The sequence below is a fragment of the Thalassophryne amazonica genome, chromosome 8, assembly GCF_902500255.1.
Source record: "Thalassophryne amazonica chromosome 8, fThaAma1.1, whole genome shotgun sequence".
NCBI classification, from domain to species: domain Eukaryota; kingdom Metazoa; phylum Chordata; class Actinopteri; order Batrachoidiformes; family Batrachoididae; genus Thalassophryne; species Thalassophryne amazonica.
In genome coordinates, this window is record NC_047110.1 from 110,303,776 (window position 1) to 110,321,991 (window position 18,216).

The 18,216-nt window shown below is 40.2% G+C and overlaps 1 protein-coding gene and 1 long non-coding RNA gene across 3 annotated transcripts in view; one reads left to right on the forward strand and one right to left on the reverse strand.

The window, feature by feature from the left end:
- ranbp10 (RAN binding protein 10) overlaps nt 1–14,882 on the reverse strand; it is a 112,815-nt gene extending 97,933 nt beyond the window's left edge. For both annotated transcript variants that reach the window (XM_034177256.1, XM_034177255.1), the window contains exon 1: nt 14,578–14,882. In XM_034177256.1, the coding sequence (XP_034033147.1) occupies nt 14,578–14,776 (199 nt within the window). In that variant the 5' untranslated portion in view covers nt 14,777–14,882. The remainder of the gene's footprint in view (nt 1–14,577) is intronic.
- Nucleotides 14,883–15,583: 701 nt separating this feature from the next.
- LOC117515171 lies at nt 15,584–16,854 on the forward strand. Its single transcript, XR_004562094.1, has 3 exons — nt 15,584–15,671; nt 15,766–15,849; nt 16,545–16,854. It is a non-coding gene; the product is annotated as an uncharacterized LOC117515171 (long non-coding RNA).
- The last annotated feature ends 1,362 nt before the right edge of the window (nt 16,855–18,216 follow it).

The window sequence follows — 18,216 nt, forward strand, 5'->3', positions numbered from 1 at the left end:
CAGTTTTCCTCAGAGCTGCTTGTGGGGAGTGACACTGTTTTCAGCGCAGTGAGCCTGCTGAAATACCTGTCTGACATCACACCAAGTGCAGACCTTCCGCTGCTTTCTGCCTCAAAGGACTAAACGGTGCCACTGCAGGGGTAATATTCTGCCAAAACAATGCCTGTTAGGATTACAATTCAATCATTTGATTTTTTTTTTCCTCAACAGAATAAAACACATACTATCACAAAATAATCTGAATCTCAGACCAAAAAAAAAAAAAAAAAATCACATCAGCTGCACTTGAAATATTCAGGTACAAGTGGAGCAGGAGGTGCACCCCAGGTGCAGGTTTGGCAGCCCTGGTCTGAAGTACAGACCTTACCCAGCCCCTGAAACCCCCTTTACACAGGGACGGGGTCTATCCAGCGGCCATGAAATCACACTGAACGCTGCATAACGCCAAAGACCTTACAACGTCTGCTCAGTATCCTCTGACAAACTGCCATGATCGCAATGTTCACCGTGAAATACGAAGCTGCACCTGATTTCCGCGGAAAAGTCACCAAACCAGGAAGACACACAAACACCACACAGACCAAGCAAACAATACCTCACAGAGCACCCCATGACCGCCCGATGGCCACGCAATGATAGCTTATACTCCGGAAATTACAGAGCATGTGCGTGAAAATCCCACATTGAAAGGTTGACATCACACTGCTGTAAAGGGATATCGGGTGACGTAGTATTGGAGATGTTTTATGATTACAAGTACGATTACCAGTATCAGGATCGGGTCGATACCCAATACTGGTATCGGGATTGGTGCATCCCTCGGCTTCACGCAACCACTAACCACGAGTGAACAAAAAGTTATTATGTTATCATTCTCTGAAAAATGGCCCAAAAAAAAAATTTAAAAATTCTGCCAGGGTATGTAAACTTTTACGCACAACTGTATCATATATATATATGTGTGTGTGTGTGCGCGTGTGTGTGTATATCAATCAATCAATCAATCAATCAATTTTTTTATATAGCGCCAAATCACAACAAACAGTTGCCCCAAGGCGCTTTATATTGTAAGGCAAGGCCATACAATAATTATGTAAACCCCAACGGTCAAAACGACCCCCTGTGAGCAAGCACTTGGCTACAGTGGGAAGGAAAAAACTCCCTTTTAACAGGAAGAAACCTCCAGCAGAACCAGGCTCAGGGAGGGGCAGTCTTCTGCTGGGACTGGTTGGGGCTGAGGGAGAGAACCAGGAAAAAGACATGCTGTGGAGGGGAGCAGAGATCGATCACTAATGATTAAATGCAGAGTGGTGCATACAGAGCAAAAAGAGAAAGAAACAGTGCATCATGGGAACCCCCCAGCAGCCTACGTCTATAGCAGCATAACTAAGGGATGGTTCAGGGTCACCTGATCCAGCCCTAACTATAAGCTTTAGCAAAAAGGAAAGTTTTAAGCCTAATCTTAAAAGTAGAGAGGGTGTCTGTCTCCCTGATCTGAATTGGGAGCTGGTTCCACAGGAGAGGAGCCTGAAAGCTGAAGGCTCTGCCTCCCATTCTACTCTTACAAACCCTAGGAACTACAAGTAAGCCTGCAGTCTGAGAGCGAAGCGCTCTATTGGGGTGATATGGTACTACGAGGTCCCTAAGATAAGATGGGACCTGATTATTCAAAACCTTATAAGTAAGAAGAAGAATTTTAAATTCTATTCTAGAATTAACAGGAAGCCAATGAAGAGAGGCCAATATGGGTGAAATATGCTCTCTCCTTCCAGTCCCCGTCAGTACTCTAGCTGCAGCATTTTGAATTAACTGAAGGCTTTTTAGGGAACTTTTAGGACAACCTGATAATAATGAATTACAATAGTCCAGCCTAGAGGAAATAAATGCATGAATTAGTTTTTCAGCATCACTCTGAGACAAGACCTTTCTGATTTTAGAGATATTGCGTAAATGCAAAAAAGCAGTCCTACATATTTGTTTAATATACGCTTTGAATGACATATCCTGATCAAAAATGACTCCAAGATTTCTCACAGTATTACTAGAGGTCAGGGTAATGCCATCCAGAGTAAGGATCTGGTTAGACACCATGTTTCTAAGATTTGTGGGGCCAAGTACAATAACTTCAGTTTTATCTGAGTTTAAAAGCAGGAAATTAGAGGTCATCCATGTCTTTATGTCTGTAAGACAATCCTGCAGTTTAGCTAATTGGTGTGTGTCCTCTGGCTCCATGGATAGATAAAGCTGGGTATCATCTGCGTAACAATGAAAATTTAAGCAATTACCGTCTAATAATACTGCCTAAGGGAAGCATGTATAAAGTGAATAAAATTGGTCCTAGCACAGAACCTTGTGGAACTCCATAATTAACTTTAGTCTGTGAAGAAGATTCCCCATTTACATGAACAAATTGTAATCTATTAGACAAATATGATTCAAACCACCGCAGCGCAGTGCCTTTAATACCTATGGCATGCTCTAATCTCTGTAATAAAATTTTATGGTCAACAGTATCAAAAGCAGCACTGAGGTCTAACAGAACAAGCACAGAGATGAGTCCACTGTCCGAGGCCATAAGAAGATCATTTGTAACCTTCACTAATGCTGTTTCTGTACTATGATGAATTCTAAAACCTGACTGAAACTCTTCAAATAGACCATTCCTCTGCAGATGATCAGTTAGCTGTTTTACAACTACCCTTTCAAGAATTTTTGAGAGAAAAGGAAGGTTGGAGATTGGCCTATAATTAGCTAAGATAGCTGGGTCAAGTGATGGCTTTTTAAGTAATGGTTTAATTACTGCCACCTTAAAAGCCTGTGGTACATAGCCAACTAACAAAGATAGATTGATCATATTTAAGATCGAAGCATTAAACAATGGTAGGGCTTCCTTGAGCAGCCTGGTAGGAATGGGGTCTAATAAACATGTTGATGGTTTGGATGAAGTAACTAATGAAAATAACTCAGACAGAACAATCGGAGAGAAAGAGTCTAACCAAATACCGGCATCACTGAAAGCAGCCAAAGATAACGATACGTCTTTGGGATGGTTATGAGTAATTTTTTCTCTAATAGTTAAAAATTTTGTTAGCAAAGAAAGTCATGAAGTCATTACTAGTTAAAGTTAATGGAATACTCAGCTCAATAGAGCTCTGACTCTTTGTCAGCCTGGCTACAGTGCTGAAAAGAAACCTGGGGTTGTTCTTATTTTCTTCATTAGTGATGAGTAGAAAGATGTCCTAGCTTTACAGAGGGCTTTTTTTATAGAGCAACAGACTCTTTTTCCAGGCTAAGTGAAGATCTTCTAAATTAGTGAGACGCCATTTCCTCTCCAACTTACGGGTTATCTGCTTTATGCTACGAGTTTGTGAGTTATACCACGGAGTCAGGCACTTCTGATTTAAAGCTCTCTTTTTTAGAGGAGCTACAGCATCCAAAGTTGTCTTCAATGAGGATGTAAAACTATTGACGAGATACTCTATCTCACTTACAGAGTTTAGGTAGCTACTCTGCACTGTGTTGGTATATGGCATTAGAGAACATAAAGAAGGAATCATATCCTTAAACCTAGTTACAGCGCTTTCTGAAAGACTTCTAGTGTAATGAAACTTATTCCCCACTGCTGGGTAGTCCATCAGAGTAAATGTAAATGTTATTAAGAAATGATCAGACAGAAGGGAGTTTTCAGGGAATACTGTTAAGTCTTCTATTTCCATACCATAAGTCAGAACAAGATCTAAGATATGATTAAAGTGGTGGGTGGACTCATTTACTTTTTGAGCAAAGCCAATAGAGTCTAATAATAGATTAAATGCAGTGTTGAGGCTGTCATTCTCAGCATCTGTGTGGATGTTAAAATCGCCCACTATAATTATCTTATCTGAGCTAAGCACTAAGTCAGACAAAAGGTCTGAAAATTCACAGAGAAACTCATAGTAACGACCAGGTGGACGATAGATAATAACAAATAAAACTGGTTTTTGGGACTTCCAATTTAGATGGACAAGACTAAGAGTCAAGCTTTCAAATGAATTAAAGCTCTGTCTGGGTGTTTGATTAATTAATAAGCTGGAATGGAAGATTGCTGCTAATCCTCCGCCCCGGTCCGTGCTACGAGCATTCTGACAGTTAGTGTAACTCGGGGGTGTTGACTCATTTAAACTAACATATTCACCCTGCTGTAACCAGGTTTCTGTAAGGCAGAATAATCAATATGTTGATCAATTATTATATCATTTACCAACAGGGACTTAGAAGAGAGAGACCTAATGTTTAATAGACCACATTTAACTGTTTTAGTCTGTGGTGCAGTTGAAGGTGCTATATTATTTTTTTCTTTTTGAATTTTTATGCTTAAATAGATTTTTGCTGGTTATTGGTAGTCTGGGAGCAGGCACCGTCTCTATGGGGATGGGGTAATGAGGGGATGGCAGAGGGAGAGAAGCTGCAGAGAGGTGTGTAAGACTACAACTCTGCTTCCTGGTCCCAACCCTGGATAGTCACAGTTTGGAGGATTTAAGAAAATTGGCCAGATTTCTAGAAATGAGAGCTGCTCCATCCAAAGTGGGATGGATGCCGTCTCTCCTAACAAGACCAGGTTTTCCCCAGAAGCTTTGCCAATTATCTATGAAGCCCACCTCATTTTTTGGACACCACTCAGACAGCCAGCAATTCAAGGAGAACATGCGGCTAAACATGTCACTCCCAGTCTGATTGGGGAGGGGCCCAGAGAAAACTACAGAGTCCGACATTGTTTTTGCAAAGTTACACACCGATTTAATGTTAATTTTAGTGACCTCCGATTGGCGTAACTGGGTGTCATTACTGCCGACATGAATTACAATCTTACCAAATTTACGCTTAGCCTTAGCCAGCAGTTTCAAATTTCCTTCAATGTCGCCTGCTCTGGCCCCCGGAAGACAATTGACTATGGTTGCTGGTGTCGCTAACTTCACATTTCGCAAAACAGAGTCGCCAATAACCAGAGTTTGATCCTCGGCGGGTGTGTCGTCGAGTGGGGAAAAACGGTTAGAGATGTGAACGGGCTGGCGGTGTACACGGGGCTTCTGTTTAGGGCTACGCTTCCTCCTCACAGTCACCCAGTCAGCCTGCTTTCCCGGCTGCTCGGGATCTGCCAGGGGGTAACTAACGGCGGCTAAGCTACCTTGGTCCGCACCGACTACAGGGGCCTGGCTAGCTGTAGAATTTTCCACGGTGCGGAGCCGAGTCTCCAATTCGCCCAGCCTGGCCTCCAAAGCTACGAATAAGCTACACTTATTACAAGTACTGTTACTGCTAAAGGAGGCCAAGGAATAACTAAACATTTCACACCCAGAGCAGAAAAGTGCGGGAGAGACAGGAGAAGCAGCCATGCTAAATCGGCTAAGAGCTAGTAGCTACGCTAAGCTAGCGGATTCCTAAAAACACGCAAAGTGAATAATGTGTAAATAATTTAGAGGTGATTCAGCAGAAGGAGTGCTTTAGTTAAGGCACGTAAAGATTACACTGGGAAACAAATCGTAATCTAGATAACTAGATCAATCTAACTGCGCAGATTAAACAGCTAACAGATACAGAAAAACACTGCTGTGCTCCGGAACAGGAAGTGATACAATACCGCAGTGAGAGCCAACCACCAGTAGAGGCAAGCAATACACTTATACACTCAACAAAATATAAATGCAACACTTTTGGTTTTGCTCCCATTTTGTATGAGATGAACTCAAAGATCTAAAACTTTTTCCACATATACAATATCACCATTTCCCTCAAATACTGTTCACAAACCAGTCTAAATCTGTGATAGTGAGCACTTCTCCTTTGCTGAGATAATCCATCCCACCTCACAGGTGTGCCATATCAAGATACTGATTAGTGCACAGGTGTGCCTTAGACTGCCCACAATAAAGGCCACTCTGAAAGGTGCAGTTTTATCACACAGCACAATGCCACAGATGTCGCAAGATTTGAGGGAGCGTGCAATTGGCATGCTGACAGCAGGAATGTCAACCAGAGCTGTTGCTCGTGTATTGAATGTTCATTTCTCTACCATAAGCCGTCTCCAAAGGCGTTTCAGAGAATTTGGCAGTACATCCAACCAGCCTCACAACCACAGACCACGTGTAACCACACCAGCCCAGGACCTCCACATCCAGCATGTTCACCTCCAAGATCGTCTGAGACCAGCCACTCGGACAGCTGCTGAAACAATCGGTTTGCATAACCAAAGAATTTCTGCACAAACTGTCAGAAACCGTCTCAGCGAAGCTCATCAGCATGCTTGTCGTCCTCATCGGGGTCTCGACCTGACTCCAGTTCGTCGTCGTAACCGAATTGAGTGGGCAAATGCTCACATTCGCTGGCGTTTGGCACGTTGGAGAGGTGTTCTCTTCACGGATGAATCCCAGTTCACACTGTCCAGGGCAGATGGCAGACAGCGTGTGTGGCGTCATGTGGGTGAGCGGTTTTCTGATGTCAATGTTGTGGATCGAGTGGCCCATGGTGGCGGTGGGGTTATGGTATGGGCAGGCGTCTGTTATGGACGAAGAACACAGGTGTATTTCATTTTGAATGCACAGAGATACCGTGACGAGATCCTGAAGCCCATTGTTGTGCCATACATCCAAGAACATCACCTCATGTTGCAGCAGGATAATGCACGGCCCCATGTTGCAAGGATCTGTACACAATTCTTGGAAGCTGAAAATGTCCCAGTTCTTGCATGGCCGGCATACTCACCGGACATGTCACCCACTGAGCATGTTTGGGATGCTCTGGACCGGCATATACGACAGCGTGTACCAGTTCCTGCCAATATCCAGCAACTTCGCACAGCCATTGAAGAGGAGTGGACCAACATTCCACAGGCCACAATTGACAACCTGATCAATTCTATGCGAAGGAGATGTGTTGCACTGCATGAGGCAAATGGTGGTCACACTAGATACTGGTATCCCCCCCAATAAAACAAAACTGCACCTTTCAGAGTGGCCTTTTATTGTGGACAGTCTAAGGCACACCTGTGCACTAATCATGGTGTCTAATCAGCATCTTGATATGGCACACCTGTGAGGTGGGATGGATTATCTCAGCAAAGGAGAAGTGCTCACTATCACAGATTTAGACTGGTTTGTGAACAATATTTGAGGGAAATGGTGATATTGTGTATGTGGAAAAAGTTTTAGATCTTTGAGTTCATCTCATACCTGAAAACAGGGTGGTCTTATTTTTCTACTGTTTGAACTTTGAGAGTGTTTACACACGAGAGAAAAGTGAGAAAATGTTAATGCCAGTTTGAGAAAAGTGTATAAAGTGTGTAGTGAGGGGTTTTACAGCCTTAAAACGTCTATAATAACTGTAAAAAATAACGCTGACTACTTTGCGGATTTCACCTATTGCGGGTTATTTTTAGAACATAACTCCAGCGATAAATGAGGGACCACTGTAAATACATATAGAAATAAATAACTGTTTACTGTGAACACCTAGTGAGTAGCCTACTCTCGTTTAAGGTTTTGAAACCTTGTTTCTGAAGTGTTTTTGTGTGATGTGCACAATTTTCAGTATTGTGACTAATACTACCAGTCATTTACAAGCCTAGATAAACTTTTATTAAAAAAAAAAAAAAAAAAAAAAAATCAGTCCGTTTTTGATTATTAACATTTACTTGTACTTTTACTTTCAATACTTGAGTACATTTAGTTGTACATTACTTGTCATACTTAAGTACAATAAATACTAGATACTTTAAGACTTTTACTTGAGTAGCATTTCAATCAGTGACTTGAACTTCTACCAAAGTCATTTTTTTAAAGGGTATCTGTACTTTTACTTAAGTGTGATTTTCTGGTACTTTATACCAGTGTTTTTCAACCTTTTTTGAGTCGCGGCACCCTTTTTATATTTACAAAATCCTGCGGCACACCACCAACTAAAATAATATTATAATGCTATTACCTCTGGTTTTGCGCAAAACCCAATTATCGCAATAGAAAATCGATACAGAAAACATTGCATTTCGAAAATCCTCAAGCATTTTGCGCTCTGATCTCAAGTAGGGCTGTCACGATTAGAAATTTCTGGAGACGATTAATTGTCAGCCAAATAATTGCGATTGACGAATATATTGTCTATTTTTTTTTTTTCCCCTTCTTTATATTCTACTATTGTAGTATAATTACACAACTCTGGAAGAACGTTTGGCTTCTGTGAGTGGAGAAACTGGGAATGGTGCAACATTTTTATTTTTATCTTCATTTTACATACAGTCCCAACTTTTTCTGATTTGTGGTTGTTTCTGTTGCATTTCTGAAATTGTTTCTCCTCATCAGTCACGTTTTGTGCTTAAACACTACATTAAGCTCAAGACTGAACAAATAAATACCTTTGGAAAATAACAGCTGTTAAAGTTCAGAGTTCTCACCTGCTTTTTGTGATCTGTGCATCTGAACATTTTTTTTGTGTATCTCAGTTCATTCATATATTCTCATTTTTTAAATATGTTTTTAAAGATATTTGACCGTTTATTTCATCTCATGATCTCATAAATTCAGCATACGACGCGCACATGGTGTGAACAGGACGGTAACGGCAGAATCACACCTTTAGAGAAAGTTCAGAGAGAAGTAAAAGCTTCACGTTTTCGTTTTGTTAACATGTTCACTCCATTTAAAATCCTCTCTCTGCTCAGCGCTCGCTGCGCACTGAACGTGTCGCGCCTGCATTCAGGAATCTCCCTCACCCACCCCCTCCCCTCCCTGACCCACCCCCTCCCTCGCAGTCTGCAGCCTGTTAACTCCGCGCGCGTGCACACACAGGCACAGACACACACACCGACAGCTCCGCATTTTAGACGGCTTTTGAAGGAGACGGCACTGTTTTAATCGGCCGTCAGCCTCCTTGTTACTGTCCCGCCTTAAGACGAGAGCGAGGCTGCAGCACAATGACGTCAGATTCTGAGTCGTTTTATGCTTTGTGGATAAAATATGAAAAATACCCACGGCACCCCTGACGATCGATCACGGCACCCTAGGGTGCCGCGGCACCCCAGTTGAGAATCACTGCTTTATACAACACTGCATTGTTGTAGTGAATACAAACCTGTTGTCAAGACAACGCAGCTGCAGGTGGCTGGGAGAACACAGACTGGCTGCAGAAATTATCACAGAATCAACGTCGCCGTTAGGGATGGGTATTGATAAGATTTTATCGATATCGATACCATTATCGATTCCGCTTATCGATCAAATTCCCTTATCGCTTGTGAATTTTCTGTGTACTAAAAGTGGGTTTTACAGTTTTTCTATGTCAACAACATTTTATTGAGTCTTAAAGTAAATAAATATGAAATTGGTCACTGGATCCTTAAACTCTGGACATAAATAAACGCTACATGGTGGATCCTTGATCTCTGACTATAAATAGAAATAAACAAAATCTGTAGTTTTTGTTCAAAGCAACTCCTTTCAGACATTATTGGCATAAATGTCTTTCCATACATCTGAGCTGAGCTCTTGCAGCTGGCTGTGCTGCACGTCAGGATTTAATTCATAAAGAACGCAGGACGTCTCATTTTGGAAGGAAAAAAAACGTTTTAGTCGACTGTAGTTTGTCTGTATTACAGTATTTGGAGCTGTGCCAACGGAACGGAGGACGATTCTCGTTTCTTGACTGCAACAAGGCAAGAGTCCCAGTTAGTGACTTTAATCCACACAAAAGTGACTCACGATTGAAATATTTTAATGGCTTTGAGAGGGGTTAAGAAGTGGACTTGCCGCTTCTGAAGGGTTATTATAACTATTATTACTGTTGTTGCTATTCTTATTATTCATATATAAATAAAAAAATTCAAAAATTACAATTTTTAATACATTTGACTGTATTACGACAACAAACGCTGAACCATTAATTATTATACAGAAAACAAATCCGCACAAACGTGCTGAGATGCGAACACCTAATGCTAACTTTAACACTGAAAATGCCATAGACATGCTAACGTGTTATCATCGGTCCTGTTTTTAAGTTATAAAATACATCTATCAACTGTTTCAGAAGACTATAACAGGTTGGTTTAACATAAAAAAGGTAAATATTACTCACAGAAATATGCTCGTTGGGGTTTTAGCGGGGAAAAATTAAGATAAAGCGAAATAAAACAAAGAACCAACAAGCCAATGGATTGAAGCATTGCTTCATTGGTTCATGCTTCAAAGTGGTGTCACGCTGCAGAAGCGGTTGATGACAGAGCAGCTGCAGTGGTTCTGTAATCACACAGGACCGATTACACAGGACCGATTACAATACCCTGCATCGCCAGTGCGCAGGGTAATAAACCACTCCATGACCCCAGGACTATCTTCACACTAAATTGAATTTAAGTCAGTTTAAAGATATTCTGCCAATAAACACAGACAGGCTAAACTGAGCTGAAAACATTACATCATTGGCAGCCTTTCAAAATAAGGTAAATAGTCTTTCGCCATCCTTTTGACCTCAGAAATCAAATCCGGCTGGAGACCAAAAACTGGCCTCAGACTGTTCCTTCATTTTACAATCCTCCCTTGCTCCTCCAGGGCTGCCCAAGCATGTCGCCTGATGAATAAATAAATAAACTCAGCAGCCATAAGGGATTTTACACAGATGTCACCTTGTTTTGATTTAAGAGTTGGATATATAATCCAACTGACAGGCCTGGCAGACCCTACTAAGCACTTTTAATCAACCGAACAAGTGGCAGACTGCACCTCATGATGAACAAAGTTGCTGTTGTGGAAAAAGCCCAGCTTTCTTAACAATTTGGCCTGATGTAAGGCACCAGTTGCTTCCAGGCTGGAAAAATTATTTACTACTTCTGACTTCTCAAACCCTGCCAGTGAAAGCATGCGAGAAAACATAACAAAGCCCCCCCCCACTCGGTTTTGGTGCTCAATTTAGCCGAAAGTGAACAATGGCAGCGTTATAGTCAATATTTGGTTGCTAGTAAAAACAAACAAACAAGCAAACTTTTTTGTTGTTGTTGTTTTTGAACAGCAATACAAAAGATACAAAGCTATACGAATGATTTCAATGAAAAACATTCAATTGTGATCTGTTAGAAATTTGTCTTGGTCTTTACACATGTTGTAGCAGTTATTTAAGTTTAAGTACTGATAGACTTTTTTTTTTTTTTTAAACCAAGGGTTAAGAGGGTTGGATTTATATTGGAAGTTCAGCGTTCCAACCTTAATGTGAGGAAGTACTTGTCTCTTCTGGAACAGTTTTTCTGTGGAATCATTTGCCTGCACACTCAGTAAACGCTCCAAATGTCAATTCTTTTTAAAATGATGTATGATGCGTAGGGCAGCATGGTGGCTTAGTGGTTAGCACTGTTGCCTCACAGCAAGAATGTCATGGGATGGATTTCCAGCTCTGGCCTTTCTGTGTCGAGTTTGCATGTTCTCCCTGTGTTTGTGTGGGTTCTCTCTGGGTGCTCCAGCTTCCTCCCACATCCAAAGACTTCCAGCACCGCCCGACCATAAATTGGAGTAAGTGCACATAAAAAAAAAATGGATGGATGGATGGTATGATGCATATTATAAAGTAGAAAAAATGGTAAATGGACCGCATTTATATAGTGCTTTTATGGTCAAAGTGCTTTACAGGGACGTCTCACATTCACCCATTCACACACAACCCGATGTCACCTATAGAGTCTGACCGATATGTCAATTGGTCAATAATATTGGAAGATAAGAGCATTTTACAAACATGCTGGTATTATATTTGAAGATAATGTAAGTCCCTTCGGCTGTTCCCTTGTCTTCATTTGGGGTCACCACAGTAGATCCGATATGGATCTGCATGCTTATTTGGCACAAGTTTTTTGCTGGATGCCCTTCCTGATGCAAATCCATATTACATGGAAAATGGGCAGGGGTGGCTTTGAATTGGGGACTTTCTGCACTGGAAACAATTTCACTTAACCACTTTGTCCAACACCCCTACCCATTATTATTTTTTCAGATATGAAAACTTGTGTTTTACCGAATAAAGAATGCAAAAATAAAAAAAATAGAAAACATTTTGGCTGTTTGAAATGGTGTCACTATGTAGTCTGTCCAGCAAAGGGTGCTCCAATGGTATTCTGGGACCCCCATCACCCCATAGTCACATTCACTCCAAGAGAGAGGAAACGCAATTAGCTGCCATTTATGGCTGAACTGTTTCACAGTGACAAGAGACAAGTGGCTGCTATGCTGCCAGCTAGGTGGGGCCAAAATACAAAAAGAAGTCTAGTTTATGCAAATGCTGCGTAATACAATACAGCGACTGACAATCCAAGTGTACGCAGCAGGACTACAAACTCACATACACTGGTTCTACTTCTAGTTATTTATGATAAAGTTCATATTTAAACTATAGTACACCAAGCTTCAGCTACATTCCTGTGTTAAGGGTTTGATAACAAAATGTTAAGAATTACTGCCATTTTTATGTATATATAAACATATTGGCATTGAAAATATTTTTTACTCCCTAATATCTGTATCAGCCAGCCCCCCCCCCCCCCCCCCCCCCCCCCCCCCCGCAAAAAAAAACTATACCAGTTGGCATCTCATTCTAATCAATTTTGACTTGTTTCAAGATGTTGAGTCACTTTGTTATTGGCCATCCAGTGACTTCGCATCTCCATAAATGCTCTGTAATTTTCCTACAACACAGTACAATTTTTTGCGCAACAGTTTCCGGTAAAGATGAGCAATGGTGTCCACAGAAGATGCCGGTTTAAGAGCCTTTTTTTTAAGGATCAGGCGAGCTGTGATTCAAGCTGACTTGGATTTCAATGAAACATGGCTCAGAGATGGAACCTACCAAGAAACGAACTTTCCCAAAATTTTTCAACCTAAAACCAAAAGTGACCTTGTCAGGGGTGATCAAAGTTCAAGGCAAAAATACAGCTAGAGGCTAAACTTCCTCAAAACTGGGCAAGTCAAGTACTTTGGCGCCCCCTGGTGGCCAGTGCCATCAAGACCCCAATGTTTTTTCAGTTGCATTTGATAGAGTAGGGCCTATATTTGTTGAGAACATTGAAATCTGGTTGGGGTCTTGATGGCACGGAGGGTTATGGGCTTTTAATTACAGCCAATTTCGCAAAATGACCAGACTTTGAGCAACCCTATATTCAGCGGCATCGATCCCCCAACCAAATATGTAAATAAGATGAAAGAGTTTGCCTCCCTATGCCATTTGATAGTTAAACTAACTTGGGGACTTGATGGCGCTGAAAGATGGGAATTTAATGAAATATCAGTTTTTGCGTATTTTTGACTTTGATGACCCCTGGCAAGGTCACCGTTTGGTTTTCAGTCGAGAAATTTTGGGAAAGTTTCTTGGTAGGTTCCATCTCTGAGCCACGTCTCGTTGAAATCCGCATCAGCTTGAATCACACCGTAATGTAAACCTGCCTGAACTTTAAAAATATTGGCTCTTAATTACTACTATTAATTAAACTGGACAAAAAAATTATATAGATATAGAATTTTTCATGTTTATAATTTGTAATATGTATCATTTACATAAAAAACACTGTTCAATAAAATCTGTTCACAAAAAAAACTGAAAAATTTCTCTGATCCAACCGCAATCGTGGATCTCCAACAAAATTGCGCACACAAGATGCTGAAATATTTCAAAATATGAAACCACTGTATTAAAGTATTTCAAGTAGGGTTGCACATCCAATTTTCAGTTTGTTATTTTAGATGAGTATATTAAAATCTTAGCTTGTATTCACTGTTTCTGAGTTTTATTACTTAAATGTTGTAACCCATGATGTTTGCTTTTTGTATACTTTCTTTCATTTTAATCACAATTATCCATCAGTTTCATCAGATTTGTAACAACTATGCACTCATTTCTGAGGTGTGTAATATTTGTCATACATTCACATAATACATGTTGAGCTTCCTATTAATAGTCAGATTAACGTCAAACACTGGATTACAGATGAGAGTTACATAAAGATTATTTAATTATACATGGGAGTGTAAAGAAAACGACATTTATTGGATTCTTGTCAGAGGTGTCATCATGATACCGATATTATACGTGTATATTCGATATTTTATTGTAAATGTTGTTGTCGTCGTCCTTCCTGCTTGTTGCCGTTTTGACAAAAAAGCTAATAACACGATGTTATCGAGTTGCGCGAGGTGTCCACCTTGAAATCATCTTATTTTGCCGTTTTAGCAGCATAATGTGAATCAGTGAGTTAGCCGAGCTGCTTAGCCGCCAGGCTAACCGCTGTGTTTGTGTCAGTTAGCCGCTAGCTAGCTCCCGTTTAGCTCAAAGTCAACGTGAAACGTCGTGTTTACTGCAGACAGACAACGCCATAAACAAAAAAGGGGGAATTTGGCTGAATTTCAGTGTGACTGTCAAGAGACAGACATTTTTGGGGGGTATTTGTGCGCTCAATTGTGAAACAAAACGAGGTTAGAGGAGAGGCAACTAGATTTCGGCAGACTGCACAGCCAGCCGACGTAACCACAGTCAGTGTGTGTGTGTGAGAGAGAGAGAGCCCATCAGCAGCTTGCTAACCTTTGTAATGAACCCGCAAGTTGTTCTGTGACAGCCCGATGTAGCTGTATTTATCCTTGGGGCTCCACGATCGGGGTAAAGGGCTCTCTTCCTCGTTCACAGCCGGGTACAGCCGTTTCAACCGCTCGTTCAGTTCGTGTTCCTGGTAATTAAACGCAGGATCCCCTATCGGCAGACTTCCCGATCCAAGCTCTGCCATTTTTCTGGGCTGCTCGCCTGTGTCCTGCTGTTTGTTTGTCCCTGTCCGAAACCCAGCGTAAGTCCGTCGGAGCCGCAGGCTGAGAGTGAGAGGGTCTGAAGGCAGAAAATAGCAGTGGTGTGACATCCCCGGATAGACAGCAAGAGTGGTTTATGGGTATTGTAGTTCTCCTTTACATTAGTTCCTATAGGGATGCCTCTCGAAAAGACTACATAGTGCCGCCGCTATGAGCCTGATTTTCGGAGTTCTAGTGTTAAAAGCTGGACGGGAAGCAGAGTTATTCATTTTACAATCGTAAATGTTTTGTAGAACGTTGTTTGTAAAAGCGTTTACTTCTGTGAGAAATGTGTCACTCCCCACCCAACTAAAAAACAAACAAACAAATCATCAGACAAGCAAACACATCAGACATATGGTGCAGTTGTAAAATAGGTGAAATCTGATATCAATTTTACGATCCAAATTTAAGATTCTGTGCCATATTTCTACTATTTTATTTCAGAAAGTTTTGTTATTTTTGCTGCAGTTGTGCTATACTCGTCGGGAAAAGCTACTTTTACTGGAAAGTGGCTTTACAATAAAATTATACATTTTGTGTGGTAAAAGCTGTGTCTATGTTTCATAATCATTCGTAGAGAAAGCAGGTTTGTATGTTAGTTACAAAATCTAGTTAGGCGCGCTGCGGCCGACTACCCGGGGCCTTGTTGCAGCTGCGGTTGCCATGGTAACATGCTGGAAGACAAACAGAAGGCAAACAGGTCGAAAATACCCTTAAAATTTTTGAGGGTTTTTTTGTTTGTTTGTTTGTTAAACTTCAGTAGTTCGTCACGTCTCTAAAAATACCACTCCAGAAAAATATCAAACTCCCACCTTTAACACTGTCACATCCACAAAGGTAAATGGCTGTACTGCAATAACAAGTGAAATATCAATTGTTCCTGCATAAATAAAATGTTAACAGTACTTGTCTGATTTTTTTTTCCTTGAAGAAAGCATACTGGCTACAAATCAGAGGAAGGACATAAAAAAGAAGAAAGTCAAGGTGCTTTTTCTGTTCAACTGTGGCAAAAAAGGTAAAACCAACTCACTTAATCTGGTTTAGTGCTAAAACAAATAATCAACAGCAAAATGGTCTGTAATAAGTTTGATAACTGATACTACCTATATTAACTCCTTCAAAGTTGTCTGATGGAGTGATAGGCCTATAGGAGTTGTAGGAGTTATAGTTATTTGTAAGCTGGAAAACATCAAGCCTCAATTACATTTCGTTCTCATGGGGGTTTGATAAAGAAATGTTTGGAATCATTGCCATTTTTATGTATATACCAACAGTTTATATCATTATCGTAACTCAGTATCAGCCCCCCAAAAAATCCATTTCTGTCGGGCTCTAATTAGTGTTTGGTTTCAACACATTACAGATAAGATTGGGGTTTTTTTTACTAGCGGGTAAAAGCCAAATTGTTGTTTTTGGTGTTGTTGTTCTTGTTGTTTTCTTTTCAGATAGTTTGACCACATTTTCTTAGTTTCTGAAATAAATGTCTTATGTATTTATTTACTATTAATGACATTTTTATTTATTTATTTATTTTGCATATACAATCATCTGGCTAATCAATAATCAAACTATTCATTGTTTGCAGTCTTTAACTCTGCTGCTAACAATTTGTTCAAGGAACAACTATTGTCAAAGTTGTTTCCTATCTCTCTGAATAACTGCGTGTTGTCTAATTATTTGGGTGTGTTGGGATTCATCCTGTGTTGTTAGTTGCGCCGGACAGGAAGCAGTTACGTATATGCAGTCCCACAGAGAAAGCCCCATTTCCTGAAGAACCTGGAGAACTACGTGGATCAGGAGCTTTCAGCTATCAGCCCCTGTGAACCAAAATATCAAGAACTGAAGCTTCATGTTTTGGGTTTAATGCACAATCACATATTGTCCCCCCGAGTCCATAACAAAGGCTGTACTCATCATCTGCTTTGACCACAGGTCTACAGAAATGTCTTCAGTTGTTTCATCAAAGAGTTCAAAACTTACCAGCCCATTCTCTCTGCCATCAAACAGGAATATGAATACACTTTAGGTCAGTCACTCTTGGTAAGATGATCATGTTTGTTTCCCTTAGCTGTCTTCTGATTTCAATCCAAAAGTGGTGCAAAATTAAAGGAACAAAGAAGCCTTTGATGAAAGGAATTAAAGTTCAATAAAGTGTAGTTCAATAAAGTATAGGTTATAAAAGTATAGGTTATACGTAAAATTGCTGACTCTGAGGGAGAGCACAAAATAGCAGCCCACTTTGTAAAGAATGCAAGGTTGTCAAATTGCATCAGTTTTTTATTGTATGTGTTGATGTGCCTTCTTAAGCCAAGATTTTTTTTGAGAGCCAATCTTTTTAAAATATATTTTTAAAGAGACTAATATAGAATATGCAACAGGGAAACCCCCCAAGGAATAACATGGAGAAATTGTAACAGTGACTCCACAAAGCCTCATTCTCAGGTAGAGAATATAAAACAGTGAGACTTTTTTTACATCTCCGTTTTATTTAAGATCTGCATTAACAGAGAATGTCTGACAACAAGTCAATATATGTACACTCACTGGTCACTTCATTGCTGGTACTAAGTTGGACCTCATTTTGCCTTCAGAATTACTTTAACTGCATTAATGCTTCAAGGCATATATTGTATTTCCAAAGTATAAGTCACAGTTTTTTACTTGTTAAGGGGGACCTGCGACTTATACTCTGGTGTGATGTATATTACTGAAATATTATGAGCATTATTAATAATAATAATTAGAATGACAGTTCATATCAAACTTTCCCAGGAATCAAAGCACTAAACAAAATAAACCGAAGTAATAAAAGAATAATTGGCAGTAATAAGAAGCACATTTGACCAGTGACAGACTGGCATCCTGTCCAGGTTGTCCCCCACCTCATGCCCTGTGACTGCCAGGACAGGCTGCAGCACCCCCGCAACCCTTTGAGTAAGTGGTTGAATATGAGTGAGTGAGTGTAAAAATAATTCACAAAAATCACAAATTAAAGAGCTAATAATACAGAAGATAAAGTGTGACTTACATTTTGGTGTGACTTACTGCCCTCCAAAAGGACTGGACCGTTTAATATTCCACACATTTTAATTTGTTTATGTCATTTCAAATACAGAAGGTACATCTGAGATGCAAGCCTAGATTTGATGTTTTGGTGAAAGAAAATCCTCCTCTACACCCCTTCATCATTCCTTGATATCAAGTTGTAGAGTTTTGCTTTGAGTTTGAATTTAAGGAAGATAATTTTAGAAATGTTTATATTGAGAAGCCTAATTTATTTTTTGTATTTGAAATGACATAAACAAATTAAAATATGTGTGTCATGATCTGGACATTTTGTATCATGTTTTTCTGTTTGTTCTGCTTAGGTTAGGTTTGATTG